This window comes from Drosophila sulfurigaster, chromosome X (assembly GCF_023558435.1).
Source record: "Drosophila sulfurigaster albostrigata strain 15112-1811.04 chromosome X, ASM2355843v2, whole genome shotgun sequence".
In the NCBI taxonomy this organism is placed as follows: Eukaryota; Metazoa; Arthropoda; class Insecta; order Diptera; family Drosophilidae; genus Drosophila; species Drosophila sulfurigaster.
The window spans coordinates 15,008,487-15,028,418 of NC_084885.1; the positions used below are offsets into that span (position 1 = coordinate 15,008,487).

Genomic DNA, 19,932 nt, shown 5'->3' on the forward strand with positions numbered 1-19,932 from the left:
GTGTGCCTTCTAATAAAAATGCATTTTACAAAAAAGTACTTTTTCATAAATGTACATTTGTACCATTTTAAATGTACCATTTGTCATAAAAGTGTGCCTTCTAATAAAAATGCATTTTACACAAATGTATCGTTTATAAAAAAAGTACTTTTTCATAAATGTACCATTTTACACAAATGTATCGGTTACACTAATGTACCATTTTACACAAATGTACCATTTTGTATAAATGTACCATTTGTCGTAAAAGTGTGCCTTCTAATAAAAATGCATTTTACACAAATGTATCGTTTACAAAAAAGTACTTTTTCATAAATGTACCATTTTACACAAATGTATCGTTTACACTAATGTACCATTTTACACTAATGTACCATTTTACACTAATGTACCATTTGACATAAATGTACTATTTTCACAAATGTATCAATTTACATAAATGTACCATGTACCATTTTCGCAAAAGTGTAAAGTTCAAAATGCAATCTCTCCAATTGATACAGTCTGGTGGAAGTGAGGAAAGCGTTAACAGTAATTCTAATAACGAAGTTAACTAGTTTTGGTACATTTACAAATTGTGGCAACCGCACCCATCTGTCTCTGGCTGTGTGTGTGTGTGTGTGTGTGTGTGCATGTGTGGACAATAGTTATGCAAGTATTGGTGTGTTTATATACAAAAGTCGCAAGTCGAGTATGTTTGCTTTGGCTAGACCTAATCGTATGGGAGATCGGGTAAGGGGTGAGGAAGGGATGATTTTAGGATGCAATTGAAGAACCAAGGAACACACACTCCTCCCACATATAGTATAAGGTAAATGGTTCTCTCTCTATCGCTCTCTCGCTGTCTCTATCTTTGTGCTTACAGCTCAGTGACCGCATAGTTGCTCTCATCGGTTATCGCTGGCGGCGGCGGCGGCAGATCATCATCATCATCCATGACCCCAGCGCTATTTGGGCCTCCAACGGCCGCTGCATTCGCTGCGCCACCATTGTGCAGCGCCAGGCCATTGCCAGGCTTGCCATTGGCTGGCTGTTGTGAGCGTGCCTTGGCGGCATCGACAGCCTGATGCGTTTGTTGCACCTCCAGCGGTGGCGGCGGCAGTGATGTGTCCTCGTTGCCACCATTCTGCTGTCCAGCATCGCCGGACAGCGTCTGCGTTGCGTGTTGGGGCTGCTGTGCCGCTGCGGGCGGCGGGGGTGAGGTGGGTGTGCCAATGCGTGGCGGTGGAATCGCCTTCATTTGTGGTGGCAACTTCATCGGTGGCCGTTGCAAGGTTCTGCAAAACGAGAGAGAGACAGAAAGCGAGAGAGTGATGAGTGTTGGTGTATTCGCAACTGGCATCACTTACTTGGAGTAGTTCTGGCCCTGTTGCTGCTGCTGCTGTTGATGATGATGATGTTGCTGCTGCTGCTGATAGATGGATTCGACCTTCGGTTGCTCCGCATCCTTGGGTATTTCGGGCAGCGGGCAATTCAATATCGATGGCTTATACTTCGGATCAAATTTACCGCCCTGCCTCAGAGTCGAGCACTTGTAGATCTGCTTGTCGCGATCATAGATGGCCGTGTCCATGGCTGTGCTAATGGGCACCACTTCCGTTTCCGGCGGCAGCTGCTGTTGATGCTGCTGCTGCTGCTGTTGTTGCTGTTGGGGCGACTTTAGCTGATGCGCATGTGGATGCTGTTGTTGCTGCGATGGCGGCGGCGGTTGCTGCTGTTGTTGTTGCTGCTGCTGCTGCTGGTGGGAATGAGGATTTGGCTGCTGCTGCTGGTGAGGATTGGGTGGCGGTTGCGTTTGCAACGCACCCGGATGATGGTGTGCAGGTATTTGTGGTCCGCCCTGGCTATTCTGGCGTCGCATTGTCGCCAAGTTTGAAACGTAAATGGAACCCTGGCTAACCGCCACAAGCGGCTGATAAATCGAATGCGGATTGCCATTGGGCGCCAGCTGGCCGGCAAGATGCGCCGGTATCTGCTGATAGATTTGGCTTTGACCCGGCGGCGGCAAATGATGCTGCTGGGCATGATGTGCCGCCGCTGCCGTCGTATATGTGCCATATTGTTGGGCCTGCGCCTGCGCCTGGGCCTGAGCTTGCGCCTGCTGCTGATGGTAGATGGCGTGCTGATGCTGCAGCGTTGCGGCGGCAACGGCGGCCGAATGCGAATGGGGATGGGCATGGGGATGGGCGTGTGGATGCTGATGCGGATGATGGCAGTAGATGGGCTGCGGTCCCAGTTGTTGCTGTTGTTGTGCCTGCTGCTGCTGCTGCTGCTGGGCGTGAGCATGGGCCTGGGCCACCTGGGCCTGTGTCGTCGGCGGTGCGGAGGATGAAGCGGCTGCGGCGGCGGCGACGGCGGCGGCTGGCGACGATTTTCAGTAAAAGTCATTGGCTTCCAAAGTTTTGCATTGTTTGCTTAGGGTTGCATATTTACCGTTATTGGGACCTAAAATGTACACACAATTAGCAAGGCGGATGAGGATACGGATGCGGATGCGGAAACGGATGTGGAAGATGCAATACGATACACAAATATTATATATGTACATTTCGAAATCTATATTCTTTAGGCGTTCTAAATTACATGGATATTAATGGGGCGACACTATGGATGGACAATAAACGAAGGTTTCTGCTCATTTGATTTGAGAACTAGCGGATATTTGAAAATCCTTAGCTTTTTAACATTTGATTGGTACAATAACTGATTTAACAGCACTGTAAATGTTAAGTTAACATTGTTGCGCATGTTATTTATTTCTTAAGTAAACAGAGCGCTGATGTAGCGAAGCATGTTAAGAGTGAAGCTTTGTTTATCGTAGTTAAACTTGAGAACATTTTTAAGGCAAACATCGTTAGACAATTTAACTAGATTTGAAAATCCTTCGAGTACAACTTAGTAATGAAGTAGTAGCTTTTTAATAATTGAATATTACATTAACTGATTTAACAGCACTGTAAATGTAGAGTTAACATTGTTGCGTATGTTATTTATTTGTTATGTATGTAAGTAAGTAAACAGAAGCAATTTTTAATTTCTCCAGAATATTTGAAAGGCAAACATCATTAGTCAATTTAATTTTACAGCACTGTAAGAACTCTTTGAATGTTATATATATGTTATTTACGCGTAATGTAATTTAATAGAGCTCTGTTGCAGGGATATCAGTGGTAATTTATAGATTAATATAGATTACGCGACATTATTTGAATAATTAGTATGTATTTACTTGTTGTATACATGAACCGAGCTCTGATGTAAAGGAACGAGTTGTTAGTTACTTAACAGCGCTGTTAATGCTGTTTGAATGTTGTGTATATATTCGTTATTCGTTATTCGCTATGTAAGTTAACAGAGCTCTAATGTTAACAGAAATAATGTTAATCTGAAGAGAAAGTTAGAAGGAAGAAATGTTCAAATGGATCACCATGAAGACAGCGAAGGGAGGCAAAGGAAGGGGAAATGCTGTGTAGTGTCTGTATAGAGGATGCGGAAATGATGTTCTGGGAATGAAGCTAACGGTGCTGATGTGATGTGATGTGAGTGCTTGTGTGCTAAGTGTATGGAGTGTGTGTGTGTATTTAAGTGGCTTGGAGTTTGTTCTCTTGACTGGAGCGAGCAAAGGTTGAGCACAACACTTACCAGTCATGTGGGTGGGGCTGTGATTATGCGAAGGCAGTCGACCCAATGTGTGGGTGCCCATTGCCCGCATATTCTGCTGGATGTGAGCGTGGGCCATCATCTCGTGCTGCTGTCGCTTATTCGGATGCTGCAGCGTGTGGGAGCCACTGATCACCGGCGGACTGAAGTGCCTGCAATGAGAGTTCGCAACGGTTGTCGGATTCGGGGGGGGATTTGCCAAAACGGAAACGGAAACGAAGACGGAGTCGGAGACGGAGAAACAGAACAAGAAAGAACACAGAAAAACAGAAAGAAACGCTGCAATGGGAAACAATGCTCTAGGGGAACAGACAACACCTACCCGTTATGATTGCGCGGCAATGTGCGTGCCGCATTCATCATCTGCTGATGATTCTGTGGCGCCGGATGCGATATATACGATGGCTCATCCACCTGCGCATAGTCATTGCGTTTGCGTATATAGATCCAGGTATGCGAATCGACCCACACCATTATCGTCAGCAATATGGCCGCTATGAAGCTGGCTATCAGCATCAACACCAGACCCAGCAGACCGCCCTCGCAGAGTCCGCGTGCGGCGGCCAAAAAGTTCTGATGCACCGCCTTGCAGTCGACGAGCGCCGTCAGCTGTGTGAGCAAGCGTTCGCTGCTATTCAAATCCGCATTGACGGCCCCCAACTTCGGTTGCAGGCCGGAGCTCTTGAAGAGCACCAGCGAGATCTTCATCACGGTGGCCATGGCGCTGCGTGCGTTGTTCAGCGAATTCTGCGATTCACGCAGCCGCTGGGTGAACGGATTCGTGTGTCCGGGCTCGCATTGGGTGTAGTGCAACAGCACATTGGTGGGCAGATCACGGGGTGCGGTCGAGACGAGAAAATCAGCGGGACTAATGCACAAATCACCGACAGCCACCGACGACGAGAGATACAGGCCGGACATCAGCCAGGAGCCGGTGACAGCGAGCAGACCGCAAACGCTAAACAATATGAGGGCGCATCGGGAATGCCGTGCCACGCCCACCAGCAGCACGGCGCACAGGACGAGCAGCAACGCCAACGTCGCCACCGTGCCCGGCCAGCGTATGAGTTCCCATTGATCGCCACGCTGAAAGTAGCATTATCAAAACGAATATACATATGTATATAATGGTATTTGGAGACATTATCTTGGGGACAAATCACAGATACTCACAGTGAGAAAGTGCGTCATGGAGATGCCGCTCAAGGGTCGTCGTATATCGTTGGCCGCATTGGTGGCCAGCGTCACATTCCCTTGGACAATGTTGAGCGAGACAAAGAGCTTGGAGAGCGCCGTCTGATTCGATACCGGCTGATCAAAGATGTCCGCCAACTCGACCAATTGCGGCCGGATGCGATTCGTTAGCGTATTCTCCAGTATCAGCGTCTGATTGCGTATAGTTGTGACCATCGTGTCCACTTTCCGCCCGGCAGTCAGCACCTCGAGCAGTCCATTGTGCAGATCATCGTTGCCATAGAGTCCCAGACCAATTGCCGCACAGCACATCACCGTCACAATGGACAGCGCCACCTTCAAGCTAGTGATCGAGTGCGCCGGTCGTGGCTTCCGATCGCAGCAGCGTGTCATCAAGTAGAAGAGCAGTCCCAGCAGCGAGACGATCAGCAACGCTGCCGGCACCGATCCCAGGATGCCAAGACTCTGCAGCGGGAGAAGAAGCAATTAATCGTATTATTCGAAATTTGTATCTAAATATGCAGTATATATACAATATACTATATTTAATATACATGTGGTATAAAGCCATAAAGTATATTTTATAAATATATTGGTATGATATATGTATATAGAAGAGTATACTTAATATTACCATATACAGTAGATTCCGGTTATAGCGACTTTCAAGGGACCGACGATTTTACGTCGTTATACCCGGAAGACGCACTAACCGAAAGGAGCAAAACAAATTTTTGTTTTGTTTTTTTTTATGGTTGCCATGTTCGTAATAGGGTTTAAAGATAAAACAAATTAATTTTTAAACAAAACAAAAAAAATGTATAAGTTTCATTTAATATCATCGTTTTTCCATAATAAATCGTATACCTGCATGATCCTTAGCATAAGCTAAGGCGTCAGCTAAAACTAACAGAGAATAGTGAGAATATAAGAACCTTCCTGTCGCTCCTACGAACACAAGCAAGAGTGCCGATCACTGTTAAATACATACATTTCTAACAGCGTCGTTTAATGCTTAAATTTTTTGGCTGGTTTTTTTTTTTTTTCGTCGCAATATCCGGTTGAATTCTGAAAAATTTCGTCGGTATAAGTGGTTGGTCGCTAAAAGCGGAGACGTTCTAAGCGGAAGCCCTTTCATATAAGTTTGTATGGTGACCAACCAAGCCATCGAGTTTTCGTCGTAATAACCAGTGGGACACTATAAGCGGAGTCGTTATAACCGGATTCTACTGTATGTACATATTAATGTTATGTATGTATATGGTAATATTAAATATATAATCTTCTATTGCCAATAGTAATCGTATTATTCGAAATTTGTTATCAAAATATAGAGATTAGTATAGTATATATATATATATTTGGTATTTTGGTATATCATAACTATATAGTATATTTCATAAATTATTTATTTATTATGAATTGTAGCTTAGAATTAATTATACCGTACAATATGTATGGAGCAAGATAATTATCTTGTTATAAGGTCCCATATACATATTAAATATACTATACTATATTATATATATGGTATTGAAGTAAAAAGGTTATGGAGGAATTTTCAAGTCAATTAGAGCTATTCACTTAGGAATGTTAAGGGCTACTTTATTATTTAAAACCAGACATTTAACAACTGCTCTCCTATAACTCTCTTTTAAAGATTCTGTAATAATTTAATATTCATAATAAAGCTATCTCAGACCAAAATTCCATTATTAATACCATTGTTGTCCTTAACAAATCTTGCAATAATAAATTGTTCTTATAATAACTTAATTTATGAAAATAATCTAAAAGACTTTGGACTGTATAGCTATGAGCCGAAATAAGCCAAAAAAAGCAATTATTTCAATATAAAAACTTTTGTTTAAGGTCTTAATTTGAATTAGATATATTATTTTTATGATACTTTCGTAGAAATGTTAATTACAAAATGATGTGATAAAATTCAATCTTAACAAAATGTGCAAATAATTCATTACTTTAGAAATACATAGTGTTAGTGTTAATTTTAATAATATCTAATCTTTTTAAATAAATAAATAAGTTAATAAATCTTATTATTATTTATTCGAAATTAATACTTATATGTTATAACTAATATTAAAGAGTTTAAAATCCGTAAAGGTTAATTGCTGAGAGGAATGAATACTTTACATATAACTAAATCATTTAAATGGGATTTAAAAGAATACTATGTATATATATATAGAATATTTAAGAGTCATTAAAGATTAAGTTTAAATAATATTTACTTATTTATAATTAAATTTATGGAGCTAAATTTCTTTGATATTATTCTGGCCTCAATAATTAACGATTGTCCCAGCAAAGTAAAAATCTACAATATCTTAATTATTACGAAAAATCAAGGCATTAAACATAATACATATAGTATATAATAGTATTATGTATGGAAAGGCTGCACATACCTCCAGATAAATCTCATCGTTGGGCCGAAACGTGCTGTTGATCTTGTGGAACGTGATGTTGTAGTGTGGCAAAGCGTGCAGCAACTTGGCGATCACCGGCACCTTGTACTGATCCGTAAACTCATGATAGTCGCCCATCCTGGACACGGGACTTTGGAAGTCGACGATTAATAGTTTAGTAAATTGGCTTGATTCACTTTCTGCTCCTTAAGCAAATTGAAGAGATGCAGATTGCAGCAGCTGGATGAATGATGGCGATGGCGATGGCTTTGGCTTTGGCGTTGGTGATGACGGCGGGTGACGGTGATGGAATGGAGTGCGTTGCGGTTGCCTCGTCAACAACGTCGACGTCGGCGTCGTCGTCGTGCGTCGCGTCGCGTCGTGCTCTCGGGGCAGAGTTCTAAACTCTTGACATCAAATTGTCGCACACTGTGTGTTTGTTGTTGGACAGCACAGCACAGGAGAGGGGAGAGGCGGAGGTGGAGCGGACAAGAAAATACAATTAGTTCACAATGTACTCAAGGATGTGTGAGTTTGTGTGTCTCTGTGTGTGTGTGTGGGGCAAAATGTAGGCGTGGCTTTGGCACGTTCTACACTACGGATGTACATTTGTGAAATATGTGGAACGCACTTTTAGATGCAGTCGACGATAACATAAGTTGTTAACAAACACTTGCAAAAAAAAATATATATAAACCAAGCGTTGCAATAATAATTAACACAACAATTCAATTGGTTCCTCAACACTGCCAAAGAACAGCAGCTTTAAGCTTTACAATTTACTCTTTACTTTTATGCACAACTGCAACAAAAAAGATCTTGTACACATTTTCTTCACTCTTTAAACTTAGCACATGAAATGTCCGGTTGAAATACATGGGTGTGCGTGTGTGTGATATATGCATGGTCTTTATTATTTAATAAGCATCATGTGGGCGTACGCTCACAACCCAGATTGAGTTCCTGCCTGCCATGTTTCTGCACTTTAATTAAAAATTGTCTGTGCAACGCGTTCTTGCTCCCATTTTTTTTTACCCAACGCTTCTTCCACTTACACACTCACACACACACAAACACCCTTAAATCTCAGCTACGTCGACCGCCCGCACACACACACACACACACACACTCTGATGTTATTGATGCTGCTGTCGTTGCTGCTGCTGCGGCTGCGGCTGCCCAGCGCAATAGCAATTTTGTTCACTTGTCTCTTCCTCTTCCTCAGTTTTTGCTCTTGCCAAGCAGCAAGCCAGCCAGCCAACACACAAAAATAACAAGAACACAACGCAGCGATTGTACGCGAGTGTAACGGTAAAACAGGCGCGCGTTCCTCATTGAAACTTCACACTCATTCTCTCACTCTCTTATTGGCATGGCGCTTGCTCTCACAATCATACGCTCTCTCTCACTCGCTCTCATTTGCATTGCCCTGCCATCAGGCTGTCCGTCTTTGTCTCCCTCTCGCGCTGCTCTCTCAATAGCTTGCGCGCGCTCTCACGCTGTTATACTTTTCATTGTTGTTGTTACTGCTCCCATTATTGTTGCTTTTGTCCTGGTCGACGTCTGTGTGAGTGTGTACGTGTGTGTTTGTATATCTATTGATTAAAAGTTCGCTGTTTCCTTATTCCTTATGCTCGCTCCTCGGGAGTTTCGCGTTTTGCTCGTGTCACGCACTCGTAATTGCCCCACCCCCCCGTCCCGAAAACAATTCAATCACACGCACACGCACACACACAAATGAAATGCAGCGCAGCATCTTGGGCTTAAGTTAAAGTTGTAGTTGCGGCTTTTGAGAGCTTTTATCCAATTGGACAATTGCACAGACATTTGACAGTTTCCAATTGAAAATACGACCGCACACAAACACACACACATTCACGCCCACTACGCATAGGAGTGTGCGGAGTATGCGTACATAGCATGCATAAGTGTGCATACGTATGTATATGTATGTGTGTGTATGCATATGTATATTATATTGCTAGTTTTTTTAGGACACGAACGCGAAACACGAACACCATCAAGCACACACATACACGCCCACGCATCCCAGGGCGCTACTTAAACTCAAGCTTTTAATAATAACAACACTTTTTCAACACACACACACACAAATAGAAGCAAGCACACTCATACATATAGAAAGAGTATGCATATACACAAGTCTTTAAACATGTGTATGTATTGTATGTATGTAGTTTGCATAGTTTGCATATTTTGCATTTTCCACTTTTTTTTTTTTTTTGAAGACAACAAACACTCCCTTTTTTGCGTATTTTGCAAAATGGGTACACACAATTTTTCACAACAAACAAAAGCGTTTCGCCGCACAAATCCTTTCTTACTTTTGAAAAACGAATTGTGTTTTTTTGTTTGCCAGAAGGCGGCGCAGCAGCCAACGGGAAAAAACGTAAACGTAAAAAAAAATGCAAAAACGCCGACGTTATTTGTTGTTGTTGAAGCACTGCTATGTTCAATTAACAAAAGTCCTTTTGCATTTTTGGCGTATGCGTGATTTTCTTTGTGTTCAGTTTTATAGATTTGTTGTTTCTTTTCTTTTTGATGAGTTTGTGCTTTTTTATTGCTGAATGCAATAACGGTGTCGACATAAATGTCCTGCAGGAACTTCACATTCCGAAGACTGAGCAAAGTATGAAAATTGTTTGTCGTTCAACTTGGTCACACCCTCTAGATTATGCATACGATGTTGATATGGCATATCGAGGGGCACGTTTAGCAGTTACAGGATAACAGGAGACTGAAGTCCTGCTTCTGCTGCCTGCCTGCCTTTGAGCGCTCTTTGCTGCGCTTCATGCGCAATTTTCCCACCCCCTCAGTAAACATACACGCGTCCAGTGTTTACATACGCATTCACAAATTTATCGACAATAATCAGAAAATAGGTATACACTGTTCAACGATCTTATTGGATTTTATAACTTGATTGATACACACAAATCCGTATATCAAAAACTCACTTATTATTTTGGTTTGATTTGTATATTGAACTCACTTCTTCGTTATTCAGCAGAGATTCGGAAGTGTTACGCTTATCGATTAACCGGACTACCGATCGAACGACTTACTCTAGTCTAGTTAGTCCGCCGAACTGGACTAACTGCTTCAATCAACCTCGTCTATTTGATTTCAATGTCAGTAACATAAACATGCTGCGTATTAGATTAGCATAAGACGAGATTGTGTGTTTGACCTGTTGACATAGCGATTCTGTTGCGATAGAGTTCAATTTGACAAAATCTATAAATAACAATGGCTGATAGCAGCAATTTTGCAATTAACACATATTTATATGTGGAGGATAGGTCAGTTTTTGCTTCTGAAGCTTTTTATTTTCTAATTTTTAATATTATTGCAATTGCTTTACAGTTTTATAATACTTTCAATATTAGATTACTAAAGGATGCGAATGAAAATAATACACGTATAATGTAATGAACTCAAAAATGTATCGAAATAACATTGATCAACGCACATAAAGAAAACATATATTGAAGATGTTCGTGTTATCGATAAGTAAGCGAAATCAAAATTGTGTACCTTGCCTCATAGTGTGTGGCATGCAGCAGGCAGTGTGACCATTACTCCCATGTAGCAGTATATAAATACCGAAAAAAATATAGCTCGGAATTACACTAAATTACTGATTGCTTGTTTAATATAAAAATTGATGCAATCAAAAATATTTTTCATATATTCAAATTATAATAACTGGCTGCAAACTAGAAACATCGATGTGTGTCTGAAACATCGATACATCGATAGTGCCACCATGTACGATGTATCTCCACCACTATTGAAATAGCAATAACAAGAACAAACAGGGGCCTCGCAGCCGTTTTTCGCCGTCCGTCTCCCGTGTCCGTGACGCAAAATTATTACTTTTATGCTACTCCCCGCTCCACCCACGCAAGCAGTAGTTGTAGCCGAGTGCGTAGCATATCCAGGATGAGTGTTCTACCGTTTGTACGCGGCGTTGACTTTACAAAAAATGACTTTAGCGTAAGTATTTCATCGAGTGTGTGTTGCACCAGTTGTTGTTGTTGTTGTTGCCGTCTCCGTTGTTGTTGTTGTTGTGTGGCTAAATGCGGAATGTAGTAAATGAAAATGCTAAATTAAGTGTTGGCCTGGCTGCACCAGCGCCTGCATAAAACAGGTCAACAGCGTCCGACGACAGCGACTCATGCGACCGCATAAAAAAATGATAAAAAAGGAAAAATGAAATTTATAACCATTCACGGCGAATCGAATTTGTCATCATCAGCGCACAGCTGCTGTCACTAGCGCAGTCGCTGCTGACGTCGACGTCGACGCCGACTGCAACTTCAACTGCGACGGTGACTGCGTTTTGTTTACATTCACCTTTGATTAATCAATGTGTTTGTTTTTTTTTTTTTTTTGGCAGAAAACATTCCCCAGCTCAATGCGGCAAATGTCGCGTGTCCAATGGCTAACATTGGACCACACACAACTCCATGAAATACCCGAGGAGCTGGGCCAGCTGCAAAAGCTCGAGCATTTATCGCTCAATCACAATCAGCTGGAGAAGCTCTTTGGCGAACTCACTGAACTCACCTGCCTGCGTTCCTTGGATCTGCGTCACAATCAGCTGAAGAACAGCGGCATACCGCCCGAGCTCTTCCATCTGGAGGAGTTGACAACGTTGGATTTATCGCACAATCGCCTGAAGGAGGTGCCCGAGGGCTTGGAGCGTGCCAAGAATTTGATAGTGCTCAATTTGAGCTATAATCAAATCGAAAGCATACCAACTGCCCTTTTCATACACCTGACGGATTTGCTGTTTCTGGATTTGTCGCACAATCGTCTGGAAACATTGCCGCCGCAAACACGTCGCTTGATCAATCTAAAGACATTGGATTTGTCAAACAATCCGTTGGAATTGTTCCAGCTGCGTCAGCTGCCATCGCTGCAGAGTCTCGAGGTGCTCAACATGAGCTGCACACAACGCACACTCCTCAATTTTCCCACGAGCATCGATAGTTTGGCGAACCTCTGCGAATTGGATTTGTCGCACAATGCGCTGCCCAAGCTACCCGATTGTGTGTACAATGTGAGCACGCTGGTGCGCTTAAATCTCTCGGACAATGAGATCACTGAGCTTAGCTCTAGTTTGGAGCACTGGCAGCGTCTGGAATCGTTGAATTTGTCGCGCAATCAATTGACGCTGCTTCCCGCATCGTTGTGCAAATTGTCGCGACTGCGTCGCCTGTTTGTCAACGATAATAAGCTCAACTTTGAGGGCATACCATCGGGCATTGGCAAACTGGGCGCCTTGGAGTGCTTTTCGGCCGCGAACAATCTGCTCGAAATGGTGCCCGAGGGTCTGTGTCGTTGTGGTGCATTGAAACAGCTGAATTTGAGTTGTAATCGCTTGATCACGCTGCCGGATGCCATACATTTGTTGGAGGGTCTGGATCAGTTGGATTTGCGGGAGAATCCAGAGCTGGTGATGCCACCGAAGCCCAGTGAAGCGAGCAAAGCGACAAGCCTCGAGTTCTACAACATTGATTTCTCGCTGCAAACGCAATTGCGTCTTGCCGGCGCCGCTGTGCCGCCCTCAATGCCCGCCACTGCCACGCCCAAGGATGCGACGGCGCGCAAGATACGTTTGCGACGCGGCGGACCGCGTGCCGATGGCGATGGCGGTCAGGATGCGGCCAAGGTGCTCAAGGGCATGAAGGATGTGGCCAAGGACAAGCAAAAGGATGATCTGGATGCCACGCAAGCGGAATCGCTGAAACCGAAACGTTGGGATGAATCGCTGGAGAAGCCACAGCTGGATTACTCCAAGTTCTTTGAGAAGGAGGACGGCCAACAGCCGGGTCTGACCATCTGGGAGATTGAGAACTTTTTGCCCAACAAAATCGACGAAGTGGTGCATGGCAAATTCTACGAGGGCGATTGCTACATTGTGCTGAAAACGAAATTCGATGAGCTGCACACGCTCAGCTGGGAGATCTTCTTCTGGATTGGCAACGAGGCGACGCTGGATAAGCGCGCCTGCGCTGCCATTCATGCCGTCAATTTGCGCAACTATTTGGGCGCACGGTGTCGCACCATACGCGAGGAGCAGGGCGACGAATCCGATGAGTTTCTCGCGCTCTTCGAAACGGAAGTGATCTACATCGAAGGCGGCCGCACTGCCACCGGTTTCTATACGATCGAGGAGATGATCCACATCACACGGCTGTATCTGGTGCACGCGTACGGTGCCAGCATCCATCTGGAACCGGTGGCTGTGACACTGCAATCGCTGGATCCGCGCCATGCCTTCGTCCTCGACCTGGGCACACGCATACACATTTGGCTGGGCAAACGGTCGAAGAATACGCTCAACTCGAAGGCGCGCTTGATGGCCGAGAAGATCAACAAGACGGAGCGCAAGAATAAGTGCGATATTCATGTGGATTTGCAGGGCGAGGAGAGCGTCGAGTTTTGGGATGCCTTCGATGTGCTGCCCGAGGAGGTCGCCCAGTTGCCGGCGCCGCAGGAGCATGTCCCCGATGACTTTGAGCCGGTGCAGCCGCGTCTGTATCAGGTGCAGCTGGGCATGGGCTATCTGGAGTTGCCCCAGGTGGAGTTGCCGGAGCAGAAGCTGAGCCACACACTGCTGAATAGCAAGCATGTCTACATACTCGACTGCTATACGGATCTGTTTGTGTGGTTCGGCAAGAAGTCGACGCGTTTGGTGCGCGCCGCCGCCGTCAAGCTGAGCCGGGAGCTCTTCAATATGCTGGAGCGGCCGGATTGTGCGCTCGTGATGCGTGTGCCCGAGGGCAATGAGATGCAAATCTTCCGCACCAAATTCCCCGGCTGGGACGAAGTGATGGCCGTTGATTTCACACGTACCGCCAAATCGGTGGCCAAAACGGGCGCGAATCTAACGCAATGGGCGCGCCAACAGGAGACGCGCACCGATCTGGCGGCGCTCTTTATGCCGCGACAGAGTGCGATGCCGCTGTCGGAGGCGGAACAGCTGGAGGAGGAGTGGAACTATGATCTCGAGATGATGGAGGCATTTGTGCTCGAGAACAAGAAGTTTGTGCGGCTGCCCGAGGAGGAGCTGGGACACTTTTATACCGGCGAATGTTATGTGTTTCTCTGTCGCTATTGCATACCAGTGGATGATGTCATCGATGGCTCGGGCGAGAACGGTGCTGATGCAACTGCCGGCGATGCCGGCGATGATAGCAAACTGTCAACGTCATCGTTATCGGCGTCAGCGGCGCCGCCAGAGGATGAGATCGAGTGTGTGGTTTACTTCTGGCAGGGACGCAATGCCGGCAATATGGGTTGGCTGACGTTTACGTTTACGCTGCAAAAGAAATTCAAGGCCATGTTCGGTGAGGAGCTGGAGGTGATGCGCATCTTTCAGCAGCAGGAGAACCTTAAATTCATGTCGCACTTTAAGCGCAAGTTCATCATACATACGGGCAAGCGCAAGGATAAGTCATTGACGCCGGATGGCAAGCCGGCGGTGGAGTTCTTCCATTTGCGTTCCAATGGCGGTGCATTGACCACGCGTCTCATACAAATCCAGCCGGATGCAGTGCACCTCAACTCGGCATTCTGGTGAGTCAATCAACATTGTTGCCACATTTAGTTTTTTTTATCCGTCTGTCTGTCCGTCCGCTCGCACTAAATGCTTTATCTTGGCGATTAAAAGAGCTAGCTTTATCAAATTTGCTAACAATATTCCTGTAGTGCCGACGGAGCCTACGCATGCTATTATTATTGACCAAGCCACACACTGCGCCGCTTAAATTGATTATTAATCAATTATTGATTTGTTTATTAATCACATGCCTGCAAGTAAATAGTTGATTGCTGCCGACCTAAGAAATGAGCAATCATCTATTTTAAACCAGTTAAAAAAAGGGTAACCCACATTTGAGAATCGCTGAGAAGGGCGTCAGACATAGAACGAAACACGTAATGCATATTCAACCTTACTATTTGTCTGCTTCTTTAGCTATATACTTCATGTGCCATTCGAAACGGAGGACGAGTCACAGTCGGGCATTGTGTACGTCTGGCTGGGCAGCAAGTCATGCAACGAGGAGGCCAAACTGGTTCAGGAGATTGCCGAGCAGATGTTCAACAGTCCCTGGGTGAGCCTGCAGGTGAGTAACTCGATTTTCTATACTTGTACTTGGCAAATGCAGTTTAACAATATTGAAACTGCGCTCACTTTGCAGATACTCAACGAGGGCGACGAACCGGAGAATTTCTTTTGGGTGGCGCTGGGAGGTCGCAAAACCTATGATACGGATGCTGATTATATGAATTATACGCGACTGTTTCGCTGCTCCAACGAGCGTGGCTATTATACGGTGGCGGAGAAGTGTGCCGATTTCTGTCAGGATGATTTGGCCGATGATGATATCATGATACTCGATAATGGGGAACATGTCTTCCTTTGGATGGGGCCACGTTGCAGCGAAGTTGAGGTGAAGTTAGCGTACAAATCGGCTCAGGTTTATATACAGCATATGCGGATTAAGCAGCCGGAGAGGCCGCGTAAACTCTTTTTGACCATGAAGAACAAGGAGTCGAGACGTTTCTCCAAGTGCTTCCATGGCTGGAGTGCGTTTAAGGTGTACATTTAAATACGAAATATGAAACAGAATTCCGGGCGGAATCTAATGCCGTGACAGTGCAACCGCCGGGGACACGACAATTCTATACGATGACTGCAATATACACATATACACTTAATTCACACACACCCAACACACACACACACACACACACACATACAACAAACGACAAGAAAATCGCCAGCAAAAATGTTTGTACTTTTATAATGTATTTAATTGTTTTTTAATTTTTTTATTTTTAGATCCGTTGTTTTTTTTTTTATATAATTTTTTTTATATATACTATTTCGCCGCCCAATTAATGAACTTATCGAGAACAAAAATGCAAAAAAAACAAAACAACAAGAACTCGCCCCTGTCTACGCAAAGTATTCTCTTTTATCTACATATATGTATATATATATATATATATGTATACTACTGTATGTACTACTTATCTATTATGTATATCTTACATATAACTCTATTTATATGCTGAGCCGGCGAACTTTTTGTGCTAGTCCTGATGATGTTTTATCCTCAGATATCAAAACGTTAACGATGAAACAAAAACAAAACAAAAATCCAAACAATTGCTAATTGCACAATATCTTGCTGCTTGCAAAAATTCGCCAACTAATTGTACAAAAAAATCATATTTATTGCAATTAACCAATTATACAAAAATGAAAAATTAATAAAAAATGCCAATTCAAAAAAATATTCATATGTGTTTCAAATTCCAATTGTCGAATTGAGGGCGCCAAAAAGTGTTTCGATAATTGTACTTCATTTGAAGTGAGGGAGGTCGATCAATTAGCCAATTGTATATTGCATAAAATGTATCGATGTGCCAAAATGTTTGTGAAAAAGTGAAAAGTGTTTGCAGTATATTTGAAAATTGATCTTATGGTCACTCTGTACTGTGCTTGCTGTAGCAGTTGACATTACATCGATATCCACTCTAAAAAACGATAATATCGATATTAGTGCTGTTTTTAAGGGTTATCCAAAAGCTGGCAAAAAACGTTGTTTGCTACATCTCTGTAATAAACAGGAAGGAGTGAAGTAATCATTCGTTCAAATATATGAAGTCGTCCCACTAATTCATCACTACCCAAACAGCGATTGACGCAATATTAACGTATCGATATTTTGGGTTAACGACAATCTTATCGATATCATGCCAGCACTAGCTTGGTGTGTGCACAAAAACAGTAAAAACAGATACAATAAATAAAAGGCATTGCGCACAGCACACAACAACAGCTCAGCACGCGCAAAGTGACTAAATAACCGTTGTGTTGGAATAACACACAATTGCCTTACCAACCAGACAGCCATCCATTTTACTTAGTTTAGTTAGTGTGTGGCTAAGCAAACGCAAACATAAAAAAAAAAACAGTTGACAGGCGGCGCTGGGACCGTGCAATAGTCGTCGTCGTCGTCGTGTGAGGTAAGTGTAAATACATAAGTGGGCAAAACCCAAGGCCCCCTAACCAGATAGTAAATATATACATACACACACAGTGACACCTATTAGAGTTTGGTGGAATCATACGATTCACAATATGCTGCTTCCCCTTACCCAAAAGTCAATCAGAAAATGGCAAGGACAAAAAGTATAGGAAGAAAAGTGAAACATTATGGGATTTAATGAAAAGTAATTTCCAATTGCCAAGCATTTTCATTTGCATAATTCACAAAAATCAGCTGTTTGGTCAACGGCGAAATGTAAACAAACGCAAAAGAACTCGCATTTTAATTGCCATCTGTGTATTCATGTACATATGTATGTAACAAAAAGAAGCATATGCGTGAGTGTTTGTGTGCAAAGAAAAACTTGCTGATGCAGCAGCAGCATAATATAATCAAGGACATTTGGTCACATTGTTAATCGCAATACAAAGCGATAATTGCACATTGGCAATCAATGCAAACACGATATCGATAATCAGTTGTTTGTTGTTGCGTGCAAAAAAGTGAAAAGTTGTTTTCAACTGTTGTTTTCTTTCTATCTCCCTCTCTCTTTTTCTCTGTACAGCAAGGCGGAAGTGGAAAGGTAACAATGCTGTGGACAGTGCATCTGGATGGCGGTCCACAGCGCGTCAATCATGCTGCTGTCGGTGTAGGGGATTTCATTTATAGCTTTGGCGGCTATTGCACCGGCGATGATTATCGCTTCAACGAACCTATCGATGTTCATGTACTCAATGTGCATTCCATGCGCTGGACACTCGTGCCCCAGCAATGCGACGCCAATGGTGATCCCCTGAAATATCCTTTGGTGCCATTTCAACGCTATGGTCACACTGTCGTGGCATACAAGGAACGCATCTACATTTGGGGCGGACGCAACGATGAGAATCTGTGCAATGTGCTATACTGTTTCGATCCGAAGACAGCGCGTTGGACACGTCCAGCGGTCAGTGGTTGTTTGCCCGGTGCTCGCGATGGACATTCCGCCTGTGTGATTGGTGAATGCATGTATATCTTTGGTGGATTCGTCGATGAGATCAATGAATTCAGCAGCGATGTGCATGCCCTAAATCTCGAGACAATGGAATGGCGTTATGTCCAGACATTTGGTGTCCCACCGACATATCGCGACTTTCATGCCGCTGTCGCATACGAGGAGGAGCGCATGTACATCTTTGGCGGGCGTGGCGATAAGCATAGCCCGTACCATAGTCAGGAGGAGACCTACTGCCATGAGATTGTCTATCTGGACATGAAGACCAAGGTCTGGTTGCGACCATTTACGGCGGGCAAAGTGCCGGTGGGCCGACGGAGTCACAGCATGTTTGTGCACAACAAACTGATCTTTGTGTTTGGCGGCTATAATGGTCTATTGGATCAGCACTTCAATGATCTGTACACGTTTGATCCGTGCTCGAAACTGTGGAATCTGGTGCGTGCCAATGGCCAGGCGCCGACGGCGCGTCGTCGTCAATGCGCCATCGTCATGGGCACACGAATGTTTCTCTTTGGCGGCACGAGTCCGCGTTGCAGTTCAGCAAGCACACAAACGGCATCAACGCGTGGCATCGATGGAACGCCAGCGGCAGCGGCAGCTGGGGAGGGAGCAGCTGGTGCGGCACCTGCAACAGCGGCGGCATCGGCAACGCCGTTGATTGACTACAGTGATCTGCATGTGCTGGACTTTGAGCCAACGCTGAAGACACTCGCCACAATGGTGGTGCTGAAGTACCAGCTGGATATATCGGGATTGCCGCGCAGCTTTCGTGCCGACCTCAATATGCTGACGCAGCCGAACAGTATTACGCGTCCCATCAATCAGGCTGGCTAGCAATCAATCAACAAGCATCGACAGCAGCAGCATCATCGTCATCATCATCTCCATCGTCATTGTCATCATTACTATTATTGTTCAAACGTTGTTACTACTGTCTAAGTGGATGAGAATGAAGTGGAGCAGAAGAGGGGAAAAGCGTAGGAGAAGCAGTACAATGTTGACTCAAGCACCATCATCAATCAATATATCACACCCACATAATCGCTTCTAGACAAAATGCCTGCGGATCGCACTAGTCCAGTTTAGACGAAAGAGAAACAAACAGAATGAGAGAGAGAGAGACAGAGAGCAAATTGCAGCCGATCTCTTCCACAAAGTGCTCGAAAATAAAGACACCACAAACACTCAATACACACACACACACATACGCACAGCGACTACCAACGAGGATAATGCCCCAGTAATTAACAAATGTGCAGTTTCAGAAACTCGCTACACACACACACATACACACACATAATTAGCTCTAGTTTGTAAAGTGTTTATATAAATATATATGTATCTATAATTGAATATATCTTAAATAAAAAACGAAAAGAAAACTCGTATACAAAATTAATATTGACTACTACTGCTCTTAATGCTATGTAGCTACATACATAAATAATTGGCTTCAATTAAATTGTTGAAATGCAACAAAAAATTCACCATAATTGAGCTATTCGCAAGTGCTCTCAAAGTCAATTGGCTTTTAGCACAATTCGATAAGTTT

At 43.9% G+C, this 19,932-nt stretch overlaps 3 protein-coding genes across 5 annotated transcripts; 2 read left to right on the plus strand and 1 right to left on the minus strand.

Annotated features, from left to right (window-relative positions):
* Positions 1 to 452: 452 nt before the first annotated feature.
* On the minus strand, positions 453 to 10,049 carry LOC133849036 (protein tweety). 2 transcript variants are annotated; one of them, XM_062284860.1, is made up of 8 exons: positions 9,632 to 10,049; positions 7,287 to 7,715; positions 4,834 to 5,319; positions 3,983 to 4,746; positions 3,643 to 3,812; positions 2,434 to 2,445; positions 1,350 to 2,361; positions 453 to 1,277 (listed from the first exon to the last, which is right to left on the minus strand). In XM_062284860.1, the coding sequence occupies exons 2-8, from the start codon at positions 7,422 to 7,424 to the stop codon at positions 860 to 862; spliced, it is 3,000 nt and encodes a 999-aa protein (XP_062140844.1). In that variant the 5' UTR covers positions 7,425 to 7,715; positions 9,632 to 10,049; the 3' UTR covers positions 453 to 859. The 2 variants fall into 2 exon arrangements, with proteins under 2 accessions (XP_062140844.1, XP_062140845.1); XM_062284861.1 differs by lacking the exon at positions 2,434 to 2,445.
* A 1,043-nt stretch (positions 10,050 to 11,092) lies between these two features.
* LOC133849038 (protein flightless-1) lies at positions 11,093 to 16,627 on the plus strand. 2 transcript variants are annotated; one of them, XR_009895322.1, is made up of 5 exons: positions 11,093 to 11,306; positions 11,710 to 14,897; positions 15,298 to 15,448; positions 15,524 to 16,116; positions 16,168 to 16,627. XR_009895322.1 is itself a non-coding variant. In XM_062284862.1 (4 exons), the coding sequence occupies exons 1-4, from the start codon at positions 11,253 to 11,255 to the stop codon at positions 15,932 to 15,934; spliced, it is 3,804 nt and encodes a 1,267-aa protein (XP_062140846.1). In that variant the 5' UTR covers positions 11,093 to 11,252; the 3' UTR covers positions 15,935 to 16,627. The 2 variants fall into 2 exon arrangements, 1 of the variants encoding a protein (XP_062140846.1); XM_062284862.1 differs by having other exon boundaries at positions 15,524 to 16,627.
* A 461-nt stretch (positions 16,628 to 17,088) lies between these two features.
* Positions 17,089 to 19,776, plus strand: LOC133849040 (kelch domain-containing protein 3). The gene is made up of 2 exons (XM_062284865.1): positions 17,089 to 17,360; positions 17,949 to 19,776. The coding sequence occupies exon 2, from the start codon at positions 17,973 to 17,975 to the stop codon at positions 19,212 to 19,214; it is 1,242 nt and encodes a 413-aa protein (XP_062140849.1). The 5' UTR covers positions 17,089 to 17,360; positions 17,949 to 17,972; the 3' UTR covers positions 19,215 to 19,776.
* Positions 19,777 to 19,932: the final 156 nt, after the last annotated feature.

Coding starts and splice junctions, on each gene's coding strand:
- LOC133849040 (XM_062284865.1), top strand. CDS start 17,973: ATGCTGTGGACAGTGCATCTGGATGGCGGTCCACAGCGCGTCAATCAT.
- LOC133849036 (XM_062284860.1), bottom strand. CDS start 7,424: ATGGGCGACTATCATGAGTTTACGGATCAGTACAAGGTGCCGGTGATC. Junction 3,813..3,982: donor TTGCCGCGCAATCATAACGG/GTAGGTGTTGTC, acceptor CTCTCATTGCAG/GCACTTCAGTCCGCCGGTGA. Junction 1,278..1,349: donor CAGGGCCAGAACTACTCCAA/GTAAGTGATGCC, acceptor CTCGTTTTGCAG/AACCTTGCAACGGCCACCGA.
- LOC133849038 (XM_062284862.1), top strand. CDS start 11,253: ATGAGTGTTCTACCGTTTGTACGCGGCGTTGACTTTACAAAAAATGAC. Junction 11,307..11,709: donor TTACAAAAAATGACTTTAGC/GTAAGTATTTCA, acceptor TTTTTTTGGCAG/AAAACATTCCCCAGCTCAAT. Junction 14,898..15,297: donor CACCTCAACTCGGCATTCTG/GTGAGTCAATCA, acceptor CTGCTTCTTTAG/CTATATACTTCATGTGCCAT.